This window comes from Callorhinchus milii, unplaced genomic scaffold (assembly GCF_018977255.1).
Source record: "Callorhinchus milii isolate IMCB2004 unplaced genomic scaffold, IMCB_Cmil_1.0 Scaffold2, whole genome shotgun sequence".
Taxonomy (NCBI): domain Eukaryota; kingdom Metazoa; phylum Chordata; class Chondrichthyes; order Chimaeriformes; family Callorhinchidae; genus Callorhinchus; species Callorhinchus milii.
This window is the reverse complement of record NW_024704743.1, coordinates 32,502,601-32,514,735: the sequence shown is the minus strand read 5'-3', so window position 1 is coordinate 32,514,735 and position 12,135 is coordinate 32,502,601. Positions and strand designations below refer to the sequence as shown.

General features: G+C 40.7%; 1 protein-coding gene across 3 annotated transcripts in view; it reads left to right on the top strand.

Moving 5' to 3' along the window:
• cap2 (cyclase associated actin cytoskeleton regulatory protein 2) overlaps window positions 1–12,135 on the top strand; it is an 85,244-nt gene that overhangs the window by 33,885 nt on the left and 39,224 nt on the right. For all 3 annotated transcript variants that reach the window (XM_042331790.1, XM_042331789.1, XM_042331788.1), the window contains exon 4: window positions 7,202–7,279. In XM_042331790.1, the coding sequence (XP_042187724.1) occupies window positions 7,202–7,279 (78 nt within the window). The remainder of the gene's footprint in view (window positions 1–7,201; window positions 7,280–12,135) is intronic.

Genomic DNA, 12,135 nt, shown 5'->3' with positions numbered 1-12,135 from the left:
AACAACAACAACTTGCGCTTATATAGTGCTCTCCACGCCGGGTAGCGTCTCAGGGCGCTTAGGCAGCAGCAATTGGTGGTCATGATAGAACAGCAGCAAATGTGCACAACAGGGTCCCACAAACCCGCAGGGGATTGAGTGACCAAACTATTTTTTTTAAGGGTTTATTACCCTTTGCTGCCACAAGAGGGGTGGCGAGCGAGGGGAGGGGAGTGAGGGGGATGATTAACGCTGTACTTTTTTTTACACTCTTATTATATTGAAGCTTGGGCGTTTTCCAGTCCATGTAGTTTCTATAAATTTCATTAATTACACAGATACTAGAGGTTGGAAGTACCATCATCGGATTAGACATTAATCTGAGGACCTGTCTGGTTAGGTGGATGTTATAAATCCCATGACGAAAAGAGATGGGAGTTTCTCCATGTGTCCTGGCCAACAGTTCCCCAGAGAAAAAAATGGTACTTCATTTCATAGGTGTTTGTGGGACATTGCTGTGTGCAAATTCGCTTACAAATTTCACCTCACAGTAAAATTTTGTGAAGTGCTCTTGAGATGTTTTGACTGTGTGATAAAGCACAATATCAAATGCGAAGATTATCCTTGTACGAAGATTAAAGTTTGCTTCATTCAGTGCAGCTGCAGAATGTTAAACACGTGCTTAATTTACAGTGATATAGCACAATTGCAAAATTGCACAATAGATTCTGATGTACAGTCTATGGGGGCAGTCTATTGAAATTGAGTAAAACATGTTTTTAAACGGTCGTGTCTGTTATGTGCAGGAGTGGTTTTGTTTGAAAAATATTCTAAGGGACCTTTGTTCCCAGCTTTAACTGTGCCCTTATGATGAAGTGCTTTGATATCTATTTCAGGGTTCACCTGACATTACAGAGTGACCTAATGATGTAGCAGACTGCAGAGTAGGCAAACGTTGCTCATTTAAAGTATCCAGATCCTCAATTCATCTTTATGGAGCATATACCTAATCACAGCCTTTTGACCTCCTTCTGAAGGGGCAGTACTTATGTGGGTGGAATCTGATAAACCAGAGCAGACAATAGTAAATGACCAGCTTCAGCAAGTTTCTTACTGAGGAGTTTTTTTTCCTTTTAATGATAACTATTAACCCTTTCACACATGGATATATATTCCATTTGTGCTAGTTCTGCTTTTGGGTTTCTCACCATGTCTTATACATATTCAAATATAGGTTTGTAATACGGGAAACTGAAGGCAGAGGCATGTAAATTAAGTTGAGACACAAAAAGCTATTTTGTTACTTGGAATTACCCCCCTATTATGAACAAGTAAAGATCACTGTCTTTAAGCAATTGGTATTTTTTAAATTCCCTTTGTGTCTCAAATTAACTTATATGCCTGTGCCTTCAGGACTTCTGTTAGTTGTTTTTTCTGTAGTTAGTTTTAAAATATTGTTTATTCGCTTACAAAATACACAGTCATTAAACTTTACAGTCAATCCTGTGAAGTGCTTTGAGACATCCTCCTGACGTGAAAGGCGCTATATAATAATCCTTGCATTTGATATAGCGCTTTATCACGTCTTTGAGACATCTCAAAGCGCTTCACAGAATATATTGTAAAATGAATTGACTGTATATTTTGTGGGAGAAACATGGCAGCCTATTGCGCACAGCAGTGTCCCACAAAGAGTTGTGGATTGACTGACTAATTTATTAATTTTTTAAGGAATTATTACCCCTGGAAAAGCAATCCGCCAATCGACTGACAACTTGGTTCTTACTTACTGCTAGGTACACAGAGGTGTGTGGAGTAAGGAAACTTGCCCAACGTTTCGCCCTGCCCAGGAATCAAGCCCAGGTCTCTCACTTGCGAGGTGACCTCCTTACATATCAAATGAAAGGATTATTATACTCTCTTGAGAAAACAGTTAAAAAAATTTTTTTTGCTCAGCTGGGTGTCTGCCAATTTCTTTCTGTACAAGCCACTATCTCTTGGGTGGTATTGACGGGGAGAGTGAGAGGGCAGCTCATTCACAGGTCATTACAGTGCTGGGAAACCGGAAAATTTTTTTTTACAGCAAGTAGAGGACTGATGCAGAGAGGTGAGTAGAGAACGGGAGGTGGTGTGTGAAATAAGCACCAATTATCAATTTCAAAACTGATTATTGAACTTCTCCCAATTATAATGGGTTTGCTTGGATTTCTTACAGTTATTTTATCAAAGGAGTGGTTGGTTATTATCGCTCTGGTGGAATTCCACCACTAATGAAAAACAATAAATTTTCAGTTAAACCCCATAAATGTTGTGTTTGTTTATTTGTACATTGGTGAAGTGCTGTTGGATCACAGCCAAGCCTCAGCTATGGAGCAGTGCTGTTTCCACCTCCTGCAGTCTGCTCACGTTTCCATGGTAGCTTGTCACACAAGGCACATTTCCAGTGGACCTGCTTGACTTTTGCACGAGTTGTACTGAAGGCTAGTCAGAGTGGCTTATGCTGAGATGTGTGCAGCCTCTAAATCATTTTCAAATATCCCAATCTAGCCAAATTCAACATATTCTTAACATTGTTACAATAATATTTCTTGCATTTGATATTGGGCCTTTTCAAGGGACGTCCTCCCGATGTGAAAGGTGCTATATAAATGCAATTTGTTGTTGTTTTTGTTAAGTCTCAAAGTGATTCACAGAATTTACCTTAAAGTGTAGTGACTGTGTATTTGTAGATGAACATAATATGCACTTTGCACACAGGCAGCCATAAAATGAATGACAAATTTTTATCTAAGAGATGTTGGCCTGGACACCTAGAGAAACGCCCTTCCATTGACAAAGAAAAAGGTCTTGAGACAGATCGTGAAGGAGGCAAGGGAAGGGGTGAGGCGAATGGACTCTGGGATGGAGTTCCAGAGAGTGAAGGCAGAAAGGTTTGAAGGCCCGACCGCCGATGGTGGGACAGGCAGAGTGGAGGGTGTGAAGCAGATTAGTAAATGACAAGCAGAGGGAATGGGCAGGTTGGTAGGGTATTTAAGAAGGTTGCATAGATAAGGTGAAGCAAGACCGTGGAGGAATTTAAAAGTGAGGAAGAGGATCTTAATTGAATCATAATAACACAAGAATTTTCTGGGCGAAAGAAGACCAAGGTCCATCTAGTTCGCCTTCTACCATCCTGGCAGTCGTTTGACATGTCGTGCCTCAAACTATATGCCGTATCTCGAGATGTTATTTTCTAGCAGAAATCTATCTAATTTGTTCTTGAAACAAACAACATTTTCTGCTTCCACCGTCTCCCTCGAGAGCCTGTTCCATAAGTTTACTACTTGCTCACTGAAGTCGTGTTTCCACAGATTTGTTCTGAATTTACTCCCCTTCAATCGCAGGCCGTGTCCTCTGGTTCTATCATTCAGTACAAGATAAAACAGCTTATCATGGCCTACATTATCTATTCCCTTCAGAATTTTAAAGATCGCAATCATATCGACACTCAACCTTCTCTGCTCCAGTGTGAACATACCCAGTTTATCTAATCGCCTTTCCATCCCCCCCAATCATTTTGGTTGCCCTCATCTGTTATCCTCTCAATCGCTGCAATATCCATTTTATATTGCGGTGACCAGAACTGGGAGACAAGGAGTCAGTGGAGCTGGACGAGGTGGGAGGGTGGGTGGGTGGTAATAGGTTTAGAGTAGTAAGACAATTGAGTGCAAGTTTAAAGTGATTCATTTGCTCTCCATCTGAAATGCTTATTCATGTTTCTTGTGAATCACTCACATTTGTGCTTGAAGGGCCACCTCATTTTGTCCGTCACAGAAATCCATTTTTCATCATTGATATGTGCTCATAAAAATTTACTGCCATACGTTTAATGTAGCACTCCACCGCTTTGGAAAGCACGAGAGTTTGTTTGCTTTCTTGTTGCCCGTCTTTCAACAGGGAGCTGGAGACAGGTGTCTCGGCCTGTTTGTACAAGTATATTAGTTCAGTGGTCACCACGTGGCAGGGTTTTGCTGCATCTGTTCAAAAAAGTCATCAGTTCATTCTGTGACTCCTGGTATAAACACTGCTGCACAGACGTGAAGCTAGCTCTTAATACAGGTTCTGTCACAGATGAAATCAGGCCCTTTGGCAAAAATGTGAGTCATTCAAAGGATTACTGTTGAAAAGACATGGGAGTGTTTCAGATGTAGAGCAAATCAGCCATTTTAAACTTGCATTCAGTTAGGTTATTGCTCTACCATCAAAAAAAAGGCAGCAGAGTTTGGGATATAGGTTTTGTGGGTTTTAATAATAATAATGATAATGATCCTTGCATTTGATATAACACCTTATCATTTCTTTGAGACGTCTCAAGGGCTTCACTGAATATACTGTAAGATGTATTAACTACAAAAACTGGGCAAAACGCAGCAGTTAATTGACGTGTCTGGACGGAAGGTGGTTTCCATTTGTGCCCATTTAGAGATAGGAAGGAACTCCCCCTCACCCCCCCCCCCCCCACCTCCCATAATACGGAAGTACAGAATATGTAAACATATTGAAGTTGAAAATACCGTATCTGTAAATCTGAAATGACTTCAATTCATAAGGAGGCATTAAGACACACAGTGAGTGAACATTCATCATCATGTTAGTTGAAAAGCTTTGTACTCTTGTCAGACCATGCAAGAGTAGCAACATTTGCATACATAGTATGTTTCTTGGCTTCTGTCCACATTATCTGTACATCAAAAGATGTACTGTACCATATAATTTACATGGAGAATAACTACCTTCACTTTTTTTTTCCTCCTGAGTTACCCTCTGTTTATTAAAAGCTAAAATTAAAGAAGTGCCCCTCAGATCACAATATTCAGAGTTGAATGTTCAACTCTCATTCATGCAGATTGCAGGAACATTGCAATCATTCTGTCACTGATTGCTCCAGGAGTCATTCAGTCTCATTCTCATTCTGTCGATCTTTTTTAATGTTGGCTGCAAAGTGTCGTAAAACCCGTATGACACAGTAGAGCACAACACTTTGTTTTTCGGTTCATTTCATTTCGGTTCAGGAATTAGGTGTGGACTCTGACATTTGCTTATTAAAAAAATCCGAAAAGGTGGACAAAAGGCTGGCCGGCATCCTGTACACTAAAACATGAGCGGTTTTTGAGCCAACAGATCGTATCACCTCTGCATTAAGACGTGACAGTTGCAACCTGATGGAAAACTGGAAATCAGCCATTTTGGATTCCTGTTCACGAAAACAGGCATGGTGATGGGTTTACACAAATGTCAGACCCCAAAAATACTCCTGGAAGTGACTTCACTTTCACCACTTCACTTCCACCATTATAAATGCAGATTTCATTTCAGAAATCTGAAGGTTAACCTTGCAAGATTGGATTTATACTGGCCTTTACATAGGCAGTCATGGAACCTTTTTTTATTTGTACAAGAAATCATACCTTGACGTTGAGGGCTGAGAGGTTACACTGAATTTTTATATAATATTTTTCAAAAGGGTCGATGCCTTGTACTCTTCATCCATGAGTTGACACTTTCATTCTGTCATCTCCACGTGGATATGGTAAATGGTGTGCACTGTAGAGACCTGTTTAATCATTCAAACAGTCATTAAAATAAGCAAAAGTTTTATTAATCGTTTCAATTTCAGTCTGAATGTTGCAAATAACACTGGGTTTTTGCCATTTGCAGGATCATGGCATTGAAATACATTAGTGTTGCTATTTATACTTGCACCAGCTTCTAAGCATAGATCCCAGCAGTATTAAGCTGTAACTGTGCACAGTTATGTAAAGAGGGAGTGTTAAAAATGCATTCCTCAGGAAAGCAGTTATGTTACTGGTGTTTTGATGCTGGAGAAAGGACTTTGATCCAGAAGTTAAATCAAGATCCCAACTGCCTGTTCAGGTGGACGTTAAAGATGCCACAGCACTATTCGAAAAGAAAAGGGAGTTTCTCCCTGGGAGCGTCTTGGCAAACAATCCCAGAGATAAAATTGGTTGTTTAGTTCATGGCTGTTTGTGGGCATTGCTGTTCACAAATTGGCTGCTGGGTTCATCTAGAAATACACAGTCATTACACGTTACACTAGTTCATTTGAAGTGCTTTGAGATATCTCACTGCCAAGATAATGTTCTGTATCAAATGTAAGGATTATTATTATTACTTCTGACGTAGACTGCTATTTTTGAGGTGAAACCTATGTACCTCACCTCATGAGATTTTTGCTTCAAGCCTGAGCTCAGGCCGAGCTGAGATCTCACCAGTTGCCATGAGGTGTACGGATTCCCTGCAGAAAATGTGATTTACGTTATAAAGAAGGCTTCTGCAGCAGCTGCAGCAACAACTAGGCAGCTCTCCTGAGAAACACTTTTTAAATCCCAATAAAGTTTCTGAAAATCAAGCACTTTGGTATTCTCTGTTCAGTAAAGCAAATCTTCTGATTTGCACTGATAATGGGCTGTCTTGTTGTAACCCCACATTGAAAGGTTTGCTAGAATGAGCAAACGGAACATAATACATCTCTCTCTGCACCCCCCCCCCCCCCCCCCCCCCGGTGATTACAACAGGTGGGTTAGTCTCCAGAGCGCTTGTTTCTTCCAGAAATTGATGCTGAAATTTACATGTGCTGTCAGAAGATGAGCTTTCACAGCTGTCTGTGCACTGCTCATGTATTTGTATAATCTTAATAATGAACTGATCCTTGCATTTGATACATCACGCCTCAATATCTCAAAGTGGTTCACAGTAATCACTGTTAAGTGTAGTGACTGTGTATTTGTAGGCAAACATGGCAGCTAATTTGCACAGAACAATGCCCATAAACCCCCAAGAGGCGAATGACCAATTTTATCTGGCAGAGTGTTGGCCAGACACCCGGAGAAATGAGTCCTCTTTTTGAATAGTATTCCAGCGATTTCTGTAATGTGCAACTGAATAGACAGACATGACCTCAGTTTAACATCTCATCTGAAGGATGGCACACACCTCCAACAATACAGCACTTCCCCAACACCCTGCTGACGTTTAAGTCTCTAGACCATGACCTCAAAATTCTCCGACCCTAGACCCGAACCTACAACTTTTTGTTGATCTAATGGAGGTGGGTGGGGGGCGGGGAGATGTAATGTTCATTGTTACCCTTTCATTTCAAGCTTGTTCTGTGCTGCATTATTTCCTTTGTGTTAAAATGTGCTTTTCTCTGTGTGTTTCACAGGCAGTGATGCTGAGCGCAGCTTTTCAGGCAGAGAGACATTTCCTGCTGATGGCCTGTAAGCTGCAGCAACCTTTGCAGGTGGGTAATTACATCACGCAGAAAAGAAAATGATCTGTTGGGAGAAGTGAAAAAGGTAAAACTGGCAAATAAAATCAATGTTTCAGCTTTGAAAGGAGTGAATAGTTCCAAATGTAGCTACTGCTGGTAAAAGTCCAGTCACTGGAAGAAGCAGCTGGACATCAAATGGCCAGGTTCCTTTTCGTGTTTCTGATGTCGACAGAGGTGGCACAGGGAGGGGGTGAAGTGGAGTTTGAAGTTGCCCATTAACACCAAATTCAACACATGTTGGTGAAACATACTATTACTACTACATAGCAATTCTTGTGAAGAGCTTTAAGATCTTCCGACGTCACTGTTATTATTTCATTATTATTATTGATTACAGAGAAATCTGATAGATTACATGACTTGTGTGAGAATTCAGTCTTTGGAATTCTATTTGCATCCTGTTTGAGATTCACAAAGTCCAAGAGCAAATCTCAGGGTAACTTGATTTGCTCACATTCATTGGAATTCACATTAAATAGAAAGCTGAAAAAATGAAACTGTGTTAAGACTTGGCAGAATGCTTGGATGCTCATGTCTACGGTATAATGGAAAGGATTTAAGTGAATTGCATTCAAGTTAGTAACTTTTAATGAATGTTAATCAGGGAAGAGGAGTTTATTTTGCTTTACCACTGTTGATGTGTCACTCCTATAGCAAGTAATAATTTTCTTTAATGAAGATGATTATCATCTTGCAGTGACGTGGGCCTAAGAGCCATAGGAGCAAACAAGTCTAGTTGCGCAGAGTCAGGCAACATTGTACTGCATTAAACTGAAGCAGTGAAGTAAATCTATAGTAAAACACAAGGCAAAAGGAACCCATGGTTTTGTGTGTAAAGCAGCAGGTCTTCACGACAAGCATTTCCGTACTGGTTTTAAAGGAAATATTCTGGTGACACAGACCGTGTTCCACTGTGTTGGTGCGTCATTTTGATGTTGAAAACGTGGCTCTTCTCCCCCGTTTCACACAAAACAACTTTGTCAAACTTTCTTTGAGCTGAGATAACAGGGGTCACCAAATGCTGTTCACTGGCTTTTATTGCACACTTGTAATGGGGTAATATAGTTATAATCCAACAATAACAGTAAGAACTTGCATTTATATAGCGCCTTTTACGTGGGGTTGTTACTCGGAGCGCTTAAGTGAGTGCCAAAGGTACTTAGTGAGGGCTCACAACCGCTCAGTGGGACACCAACATATAATATCCTATGTTTCTTCAGTGGGATAGTTCAGAACAGACAACAGCAGACAGCTTTACAATAAAAAGAGAAATAAATACTTTGTGGACACAATTATATGTTGTCAATACTGTACAAAGTTCAGTCGGCTCTAATACCAACACAGGTAAAACTAACCGATCCCTGCTCCTAGCTCAGGGTTGGTCTCTTTCTTTCAGTAGCAGTTTCTCTGGACTGATGCTCTCTTTCCAAGATCAATTTTCTCTATCTTCTTTATTTCAAAGCTTAAGGACCACTGAATTAGTCAAATTAAATGGCCCCAGCCTGCCTCTGCTGTTCTGCTATAGCTTTTTTGCAAGTTCTAGACATGAGAGAAAGTGCACTCACTCCATGCCAGAATGCAATACTTTCAGATATTCCAAGGTATTTCAGATATTGAGAGGGCACAGGTTCAGGATTGTGAAGTGGAACTTTCGCACATACTTCAAGGAGCATTTCTTTAAACTGGGGTAATTAATGTCTAGGACAGGTTACAAGGAAGAATGGTAGAACTCAGGGCACTGGACTCTTTCAAGATCATCCTATGTCCAGAATTTTCAAGTTACATTCACATGTAAATCTTCATAACACAGAGGCCCAAGACCACAACACTTGCTAAGTCTGAGTAACTAGTTAAACATCTGATTTATATCCAAAGCTTTGCACATTTAGAACTGTCTGAGATCATCTATGTCTGTTTCCAACAATCTGATAACCTAAAACGGCAGCTTGTTGGTGAACCTAAAACAGGAAAGAAATGATTAGCTTATCCTAATCCATATGAAGGTAGAAAAGAAAATGAACGGGTCAAATGTTGTATGTATGTATGAATGAATGAATTTTTGAATGAATGGGGAGAGCGTGTTACTCTCTTTCTACTGCCCAGACTGTTTGCTTTGTTAATGCGATGTTGTAAATGAATGGTTTGTTGCTATTAGCGCAGGATGGATTTGTAGACATTCAGAGAAAGCAGCCTCGATGGAGTCTGATAGGATTTGATTACTTCCTGTTATATCGTGGAACTAAAAGCTATTTCGAAAGCATAAGACAATACTCAGTACCCTTATAACAACTGAGAGGAAAGTCAGTCGTGTGTGTGTGCTTCAAATTTACTAATCTTTTTGCTTTTCGGCACATTTATACTGTGTTGCAGTGTTTGATACCCGACTCCTTGCAGAGTCATCAGAATATGTTTTGTTCAGTAGTGTGAGCTGGTAGAAGGATACTGCTCGTGATGATGGGTTAAGTAATGTCAATAGGCTACAAAAGTATGCTTTGCAATGAAAGGAATACATTAAACTAATGGTTTTGCAAAGTCAGTGGGGAAGTTGAATAATGGGAGCTGAGGGCTTTGGTGAATTCACTGAGTGTCTGTCTTTGAAACGCTTCTGTATCCATTTAATTTATAAGTTGGCACCAAATGAGTGTTGTAGCTGTGGGAATGAGAAGATCCAAAGAGAGATCAACAGGTTTAATGTAATTTTGGATAACAGGGACTTTGTCACTTCTCTCATATTTTTGAGTCTGTTATTGGTTTACCTGAGGCACGTGAAATATACAACTTGGCTAAATTCTCCATTGTTATTGCTGGATTGGCTGCTGCCATTAGTAGTTAGACTTTCAATTTACAGCTGAGTTTTACAATTAAGAGCAGTTTTAGTGCAGTTATGAAAAACTGAATCCAGATAAATTGACCATTCATCTCAAGCGCTCTGGGCACTATATAAAGGCAAGTTGTTGTTGTTGTATTTGTAGGATCTTGCTGTGCAACAATAACTTGCATTTATAGAGCATCCCTCACGCAGGTTAGTGACTCAGAATGCTTAAGCCATGTTTGCCGAGAGTAACAGTCCAACTGCTGTGCAAATTAACTACCATGTTCAATAACAAAAACACAGTCACTACATTTTACAGTAAATTCTGTAAAGCACTTTGCAATGTTCCCCGGACATGAAAGGAGTGATATCAAATGCAAAGGTTAGTATTCATTTGCTAAGGAGGTTTACTTGGGCTAGCACACGGTGTACGGACAGCCTTCATTTCCTTGGCCAGCTTCCAAATCCTTTGTAGCTAGTTCTTCCCGCCAATCTCCTCCCTACCCACCTGTGGCGTTTGGCAGACGTTAGCTGAACAAATAAGTTTTACTTTTTTTGTGTTTAAACAAAAATGTCTTACTGCGACACTATGATGGTGTTTAAGCCAGAGTAATGACAACCTACGTGTGCTGGGAGGTGAAGAGATGCCAAACCAATTTTTAAGGATATATTTAATATTTTGAAAGTTGCACCTAAAATATATGTCCCTTTTTGTCCTGGAGTTGATACAGGAGCCTGCACATTGGTTGCAGCCTAACAGCACAGACAAAAGAACCTCTCTTTGGATTGTTGGTAACTAAAAAGGATAATCTTAACAAACTGGTGTGGCCAGACCACATAACCCTGTTAGAATACATCAATAATTCCTGGGCTAAGTCAGATAACTAAAAATACATCCCACACATGTAAAACTACAACCTGGACATGTATAACACACTTCATGTAGGGGTTTCATGGAGAATACTCAACAGGATATTTCAGGACATCAACCCAATGTCCAGGTAAAAGCACAAAAGGATATGCTCTTAAGAAGGTTTTGAAGTCGGGAGGGAGGAAACAAAGAAAAGAGATTTTGCAAATGAGTTCCATAGAATTGAATCATAGAATATTACAGCACAGAAGGAGGCCATTCGGCCCATTGTGCCTGTGCCGGCTCTTTAGAATCAGTCCCACTCCCCTACTCTTTCCCCATATTCTTGCGTTTTTTTCCTTTTCCAGTACCTTTCTAATTCCGTTATGAAAATTGTTATTGAATCTACCTTCACCAGCCTTTCAGGCAATGTATTCCATATCATAACAACTTGTGTAAAAAAAATGTCTCCTCATCTCCCCTCTGGTACTTTTGACGATTATCTTAAATCTATGTCCCCTGGTTACCGACCCTCCTACCAGTGGAAACGGTTTCTCCCTGTCTACTCTTATCAAAACTCCTCAAAATTTTGAACACCTCTATTAAATCTCCCCTTAACCTTTTCTGCTCTAAGGAGAACAGTCCCAGCTTTTCTAGTCCCTCCATATAACTAAAGTCTCTCATTCTTGGTACTATTCTGTTAAATCTCCTCTGCACCCTCTCCAAGGCCTTGATATCCTTCCTAAAGTGCGGTGCCTAGAATTGGACCTGATACTCCAGCTGAGGTCTAACTAACAACAACAACAAAATTACATTTATAGAGCGCCTTTCACGTCGGGAGGACGTCCCAAAGCGCTGTACAGTCAGGTGTCGGGGTCCGAGCATGGGGGAGGGGTGGTGTAGGGGTGAGGGAAGGCAGAGAGGTGGGAGGGAGACCAAAGGCACAATCTAAGAGAAGGGTCTTGAGACCGGCCTTGAAGGAGGCAAGGGAGGAAGCGAGGGGAAGGGACCGTGGGATGGAGTTCCAGAGTGTGGGGGCAGAGAGGCTGAAAGCCCGGACACTGATGGTAGGGCGGGTCGGGCGTGAGACATAGAGCAGGCTGGAGCGCTCTGACTGAAGCCCGCTAACCAGTGACTTATAAAGGTTTAGCAGAACTTCCTTGC